Raw genomic sequence first — 7777 nt, 5'->3', positions numbered from 1 at the left:
TAAACATCTAATATAAACAAGAGTTTACAAATTATACATATGTGCGTGACGGTTCACCTTAAAATTGAAGAACTTTTCAATAAAGTTCTTACTTGTTTGTTTTAAAACTTATTTTACTCAGTCAAGGGCAGTAGCGTTTCGACCTGGGCATCCGAGGCGGTAACCCCAAATTAAATTGAGTTTTTTTGTCTTTACACAAAAACGAAGAATATTTCTTCAAAATAGCCCTGAATACATTCATCTGTCATTCTGATTATATGTTAAAACCCACAAAATAATACAGTATAGGTAATCAAAACTGTTGAGATGTTATTTTTCTGTTCATAAAAGTCTAGTCTGTTACTAAGATTGGCAATATGTTTTGTGATATCAGGTGTTTTATTACAGAAGTTTGTCTGTTTCACAGTCGAACAGCAGGATATTCACGGCAGACCCATTATTTTGTGTTTAGATGCTTTTCCATAACTGTGTATAGAACACAGTAGCTTTAACAATTTAAGTAACACAATGTGACAGCTGGTAGTTCAGCAGAAATGAAAACAAATTTTAGCTGCTGCTGCAGTTTGATCAGTTATTGCTTGGCTATAGGTGGACTTTTCTGCATTTTTGTCAGAAACACGGACAGGATATTTGCTCCTATTAATATTAATTATATTTATTTAAGGCATTATGTAATGGGACTTAATGGATGAACTTTTTCTTCTCATCAGCATCTCTTCTCCTGGACTTTCAAAAATATTGGTTCCCCAAATTGTGATGAAATAAAATAGATGAAAACAAGAATTTCTCAGGTACATCTTTACATGTGATTATATATGTAAATCATCAGAAGTAACATTAATTCCAAGGCACAAAGTTTGAGAACCATTGCTCTGGCTAACCTGGAATCAATATGATTTTAAAATGAAACATGAGCTAAGCAGAGAAATAAAATGGGATAATCTTACTTTGTTTAGAGCATAGTTTGTCACATTTACATTAAAGTTCCTTTTAAATACCTTTAAAATGGTGCAAATATCATGTTAAAAGATACAGATTACTGAGCTGGGCCTAGCCACCAGTGTTTCAAGATGCTAACAATACAACTGGTCGAGGAAACTGAAAGTTTAGTGTCACGTCTTGCCTATTTCCATGGAAATAAAGCTTTCTGCCTTTTGACATTTGCAATTTAGTGTCTAATTGATTCTGCGAGAGAAAGCAACGTCCTCTCGGCTTCCGTCGATGTCGCGTAAAGCGCTTGACGTCAGCATAACAACAACCTGTCATGACAGCTCGTATGGGGAAAAATTAATCGATTAAGATTTGATATCAAAGTATAGAAATTCAGTTTCACCTTGATGTAAGATTCCCAATAAAAGGTAAGCACTGGAAACCGCGTATGTTAGAAACAAACTGTAAGCTGCAAGCAGACGGCAGCGGGCTGTGTAGAAAAGAAGGTATCCTAGCATTAGCTTACATCTGCTCTTTGAGGCTCCCTAGCGGGTTAGAGAAAATGGTAAAAATGCTGTTTTCCAGGCCACTGGATAGCTGCAGCTTTAACACGACAAAAAGCTGCTATTATGTGTTTTATGGTGAGTACAGCTTGAGTTAGCAGCTTTGTCCTCTTCCTAGTCAACCGCCCGGCCGGCGTAAAGCGACAACATGCTAGCTTAGCTTAGATAGCATAGCATCGATCTCCTGTTTTCTGTTGACTAAAGTTCGCGATATTGTCACTCTGTATCTGTGTCTGCTGCTGCAAGAGCTGCACCCCAATCAATGGTTGGAAAATGATAATTTCTTGATATTGTGTGTTTATTACTACCATCTCATACCTGTGGTGTAATGTTACAATTACAAGCCCGACAACGGTGAGGACTGTGGGTGTGTAATATTGGCCGGTTAGCTCGCAGCTCTGCACATTTAGTCACCGCTGATGTCCGTCATATGAATAGTTAATTCGCCGGCAGTCTGGCCACCTCGCTGTGTTTTTCAGCTGTGTGCACAGTCAGCGAATTAAACGAATGCCTTTTGGGTGGCATCAAGCACTGCACCTAATTCGCCCAAGACGCGCATTGCAGGTGCATTGCAGTGAATGCACGCCGTGAATGTTCACTTATCCCTGCATGCGCTGTGTCTCTCGTCCAGTGTGTGCGATCCAGGACAGACAGGGCATTCTGAAACCTGTCATTTAGCCAGCCGAGACGGGGAACAGGATAGGGAAGCAGGGCGAGGCGGGCCCCGCGGAGCCGGTGGAGAAGATGGCCGGCAGCCCGGAGAAGAGTTCCACCGCACAGGAGCTGAAGGAGCAGGGGAACCGGCTGTTCCTCTGCCGCAAGTACCAGGAGGCTGCTACCTGCTACAGCAAAGCCATTGTGAGACATTATAACATGATTGTTTGAGTGATGTCTGCTTTACTGAAACAAGATATAGTAGTGTCCGTGCCAGTTTCCCTCTGGATGCAATTGTGAATACAAATTATAGCAAAGTGGCATTGTGTTACGTGCATGTGTTCTGTCTGGTATGTCCTGTCTCACAGAACCGTAATCCATCAGTGGCAGTATACTACACCAACAGGGCTCTCTGCCATGTGAAGCTGCAGCAGCATGACAAGGCTCTGGCAGATTGTAAGCATGCGCTGGAGCTGGACAGTCAGTCAGTCAAGGCCCACTTCTTCTTGGGCCAGTGTCACCTGGAGCTGGAGAACTACGATGAGGCCATCGGCAACCTGCAGAAAGGTCAGAGCAAGATCAAAGTGTTGGGGAAAATGTTGCAACATCCTGTGGCCATGCATTAAAGCAGATAGTTTGTATCTTGTGCAATCTTTCTGACGTGTTTCCTCATGTATTTATGTTTAAGTTCATGTTTCCTCCTTTATAAGCTCTGGTATTGCTCTATCCCTGCATTCACCGGTCTCAGAACTAAAGTGATGATGCTGGAATCAGCTGTAACTTTCACTGTAATATTCAAAGTAATGAAACTTTTGTTCTTATATAAGCTCTTCCCCTCTGAGGCCCTGTGTGAGCACAGCATAAATTGAAATTGCTTACATGTCGTCTCTGAAACAAGAGTTGTCAAAAGGCAAGAAAACTTGAAGTCCCCATCCACTCAGAAATGTGCTTTGGTCATTGTAGCTTCTCTTGAATGTCTGACCTTCACAGCGCAGAATGATGCAGCTGCAGCTATAAGATTTTTCAACTTCTTCTCTGTGATGATATAAAATTGTTGCGGGCATGCAGCTGCCAGCATCTAAAGAATTCCATGCGAGGTATGTTAACTAATTAGCATTTTTAATAAAGGATTTTCATTTTACAGCTTATAACCTGGCAAAGGAACAGAGGCTGAATTTCGGAGATGACATCCCCAGCGCTTTGCGCATTGCCAAGAAAAAACGTTGGAACAGCATTGAGGAGAAGCGCATCAACCAGGAGAACGAGTTACATGCCTATCTGACCAAACTCATACTGGCTGAGAAGGAAAGGTGAGGCTGGGAAGCAGAATGCTTATTTATATGGTAATGATGGATTTCTGAAATTGTAAATCACTGAAATGAGAGTGGGTCCAATTTTTTTTATTTTGAATGAGGGAATGATTTATGATAACTTTGTGTTTTTTGCAGAGAACTTGAAGAATACAAAGAAAAACAGGATGACAATCAAAATGGAGGCGATGCTGCCAAGATTGCATCAAAACATGTAGGTTTTTACATTAATTTCTGATTTGCTACATTGAGCAAATGTGGAAATTATGTGTTTCTTAAATGCAATCTTAAATGCGTCTTTCAAAGGACAAGTATCTAATGGACATGGACGAGCTCTTCTCTCAAGTGGACGAGAAGAGAAAAGTGAGTATGAAAATTATTTGTTACTACTTGCTGATTGTGTAACGCTGTGAGCAGAATTATCCACGCACGCATTCGGAAACATCCTCAATAGGTCACAAGTCCATTATGGGCAGACGCACAGACAGACACACACATCTCACATTCACCTACGCTAATGCATCTTTGCTAACCGCGCACACCAACCTCACACTGTCTCCTTTAATCGTTGACATAGCAACAACAGAAATAGACTCGCACACAGACTTTCAAATTTGAGTTCAGACGTGGCATATAGATTTCTTTACCGTGAGTACATTCTGTCTGTTACTCAGCCTACATGCTGCCACTGATGCTTGTCTGTCCATCTGATAAAATTGCATTAAAGTCAAACAGCGACTTTTTTTTTTTTTTTTTGGTCCAAGCTGTTCCTATGGTAACTGTGGCTGTTTGTTGTTGCCATAGATAGTTGTTGACACGTCCATGGAGGTAATTGGCATGTAATTGTCTGTTAAAATGACACGACACTCTACCAGCAGGGTGTTTCTCTTCTGTGTGCATCAGTGGGTGTTCAGTTTAGAGCTGCGCGATCCTGATAAGAGTTCATACAAAAATTGTTTCGACAGTGTGTTGATTATATTCACTTTATGACATATTTATTATTAGCATTGGCGCTTTTATGCTTTATTTAAAACTAGGGAGGTTAATGGGATATCTGTGGGAAAAATCTGGATGTGGATTTTAATGCTAAGCTGCAGGTTGCCATTAAGCTGAATTAAGCCCGGTAAGAACTAGAAAGCAAGATTGTTTTGATGCAGCTAGAGCTTATCTATGTATTTCGCATTAGTACAGCAGACTGACTCTTGCTGGGGCTGCTTTTTTGTCCTGCCAGAAACGGGAAATCCCAGATTACCTTTGTGGGAAGATCAGTTTTGAGCTGATGAGGGAGCCCTGCATTACACCCAGCGGAATCACTTATGACCGCAAGGACATTGAAGAACACCTACAGGTAAATGCTGCATGCTGACTGTCTCAAAATTATCATTCATTTTGATTATGACTGCTGATTTAGCAGTTATTTAGCATGTAGCTGATGATTCCTGGCCACATGAACACACCAACCTCAGCACTTGATTACACCAATCAAATTAAGAAGCGTTGTCATGTTAAATAAATTAGCAGTAAGCCAAATATTCACAGCAAGGAACGATAACTGCTGCAATTTAGGCAGAAAATGCTGTTTTGAATGTTATTACTTTTAGCTTGCTTTGCATCTGATGAGCTAGTTTGAGTTTCTACCAATATTTAATGTTTTATTTTTGTTTTTTGTTGTGTTTTTCCGTCATCGAGCACATTTTAAGTGCTGCGTTTTGACTGTGTCTTAATATAGGTTCAACCATTAAACAAACATGACCACAAAGATTTGACTTTACATGCAACAACTGAACTGAAAACTAAATGTTAAAATTTAAATACCACTTCTTTTATGTGGCCAAGTTGGACAGTTTCAACAAATATTTTTGCTGCACATAATTTAGTAACTGTAATATAGTTTATTAAATGACCAAATTTCACAAATACAAGGTCGACTTCATAAGAAATGGTGCTGCAGCCACGTACAGTATGAGGAAAATCATGTTTTTTGAACAGTAAAATATGTAAACATCTTCTAGTAGACTCCAAAAATACAATGATGCACCTGTAAATGCATCTAGTATGGGCTCTTTAGTACAGTACAGATGTGGTTGTACCTAAATATGTCATTTTTTCTTGAACGTATTGTCTGTAAAATTCAAACACAGATGCTAACTCTATCATTGACTCTGCTCCCTGTGCAGCGAGTAGGTCATTTCGACCCGGTCACCAGGAGTCCCCTGACCCAGGACCAGCTGATCCCGAACCTGGCTATGAAGGAAGTGATCGATGCCTTTATCCAGGAGAACGGCTGGGTGGAGGACTACTGAAGAGACGCCTCCCATTTCTCCTTCATACCCTCAACACGAAGGACAATACGAGACTATCGAGAACAGATCACCCCTTGCCTGGATATGTACTTTACACAAGCGGGAAAAGCCACACTATGGACTGCCGAACGGGAGCCACGCATCTCGGTCTGCCTCCTCCCCACGTCTTATCTTCGCTGTAAAACCTCCCGCTCCAACTTTTACCGAGGCTCGGTGTTCATGGCCTGCTGCTCCCTTTAAAACTTTTCCCTCTGCCCTTTCTGGACCTCCTCTCTTTCTTCCTCTCTATCATGCTGTTTTCCGCTCTTTCAAACCTCGACTCCTTTCTGTACTCAAACAGGGGCCACGTTCTCAGGTCTCTCTTGCTCCCTCTCGCTTTATCCCTGTCTCTCTCTCTTTCTCTGAGTGCCACAGTTCTTGGAAAGCATCAGCATTGCACTCCAGTGTTTCACATTCACCACCAATATACAAAAAAAAAAAAAAAAAAAATCCACATTTTGGTGGCAGAGTCGATTAAGACATTGGCCTTTTGGTTGGCGTTTACTCCAGTATTTTGTAGTCACTTTTTCATTGAACGATAGAGCATTTGCCCACTTCTTAATGTACTTTTGTTGAAGTGGTAATTAAAATGCCAAAAACCTGTTCTGAACAAGGGTTGTTTGTATGCAAGTTTTACATGACGATAGCTGAAAAGGGAACCGACTCCCTTCTCTACCCTCTGGTGGCGCTTCATACATACCCACATGCGTCACCGTAAGATTTTAAGTAGATTGCTAGTTTTTCTCTTCATATCAATCACAACCCATTACAGACAATTGAGATAAGCTGAATGTATGCATTCTTTATAGGTGTAAAATCAACCTGCAGTAATTCAAGATGTTGTCTCACAGGACATTGTGAGGTGAAAAGCCTTGAACTGGAGACAGAAAATGAACGGCAATGGATGTTGCGTACGAAATAAGGTTTTCACATAGCTGGATGTGAATTCGAAATGTGTTGGATTTGAGATCTGAGAGACTGTTTTGGTTGTTGCTGCCCAGAAGAGCAATCGGTGTGGAAGCAACGATGCGCTCAGACGTTTTCTTTGGTTCGTGTTGTTGGAGTGAAACGGCCGTGGACTCTCGCATCAAAGCATGCCGTGAACTTTCTTCTCCTTAGCAAAAAAAAAAAAGCAAAAAGATGGTTGTAATTTTTTTTCTCTCACCGTTTTGCTGTTCATTTTTATGCACCTTCTCCTCACATTGTCGCCGTTATGAAGAAAAATGGTTGCAACAATCATCAGAGGAACTTTAGGTTGTTTCCCGTTACGAGGATTTTGAGGTTCGCTCACATCACTGCCCCGACCTCCTTCATAGAAATGCTGGAAGAGCTTACGACCATCTTATCTCATCCGTACCTCAGTCCCGAGTTTATTGCGTGCTGGTTCTCTGGCATTCTCTGTAAAACCCGTTCATTTCAGTGCTATTAGTTTACAGGTTTTTTCAGCTGAATGTGTCTGTGGTGAATTAGGCCTGTCGGTGGTTCGTGTTGCCGTGCAGGCAGTGTACATAATTTGCTGGTGTATGTCAGATTTTATTTCTTGACAAAATAGGGTTCTTTTTTCTTGAGAAATCCTAGTGCTTGAGAAACTGTATTAAATGTAGATATGTTGATAAAAATAAATGCCTGATTCAGTTTTCATTTGTCCCCATTAAACCATGAACTTTGAGGTTGTTTGTTGTGGTGTTTCTGACACTAGATGATCATTAAAGAGATACCAAGTGTGAACGCAACTCTGCTGCTTATTAGCAATGCTTTGATGGGAGTTAAATGGTTCCTCGCATGTATATAGTACTACTGATACCACAAATACGTGACATGAACTCGGCAATACATCCTAAGTTGGGAAAGAAAATTATTTGGTTCATTATAGTTTACATGCAAAATGTCCTGACGACTGTTTTGGTTCCACTGTGGTGCAGGTCTTCTTATGTCCACTCTTCCTTAATGTAAGGATCTTTTTTTTTTTAAATCTAGA

General features: G+C 40.8%; 1 protein-coding gene across 2 annotated transcripts; it reads left to right on the top strand.

The window, feature by feature from the left end:
- Positions 1-1214: 1214 nt before the first annotated feature.
- Positions 1215-7468, top strand: stub1 (STIP1 homology and U-Box containing protein 1). Of its 2 annotated transcripts, none has more exons than XM_022190839.2 (8): positions 1215-1358; positions 2125-2351; positions 2516-2714; positions 3292-3457; positions 3596-3671; positions 3764-3820; positions 4689-4805; positions 5635-7468. In XM_022190839.2, exons 2-8 carry the CDS (start codon positions 2238-2240, stop codon positions 5758-5760), a joined length of 855 nt encoding a protein of 284 aa, XP_022046531.1. In that variant the 5' UTR covers positions 1215-1358; positions 2125-2237; the 3' UTR covers positions 5761-7468. The 2 variants fall into 2 exon arrangements, with proteins under 2 accessions (XP_022046531.1, XP_051795363.1); XM_051939403.1 differs by lacking the exon at positions 1215-1358 and adding an exon at positions 1409-1571.
- The last annotated feature ends 309 nt before the right edge of the window (positions 7469-7777 follow it).

Source organism: Acanthochromis polyacanthus, chromosome 19, assembly GCF_021347895.1.
Source record: "Acanthochromis polyacanthus isolate Apoly-LR-REF ecotype Palm Island chromosome 19, KAUST_Apoly_ChrSc, whole genome shotgun sequence".
In the NCBI taxonomy this organism is placed as follows: Eukaryota; Metazoa; Chordata; class Actinopteri; family Pomacentridae; genus Acanthochromis; species Acanthochromis polyacanthus.
This window is presented reverse-complemented; position numbering and strand designations above follow the sequence as displayed.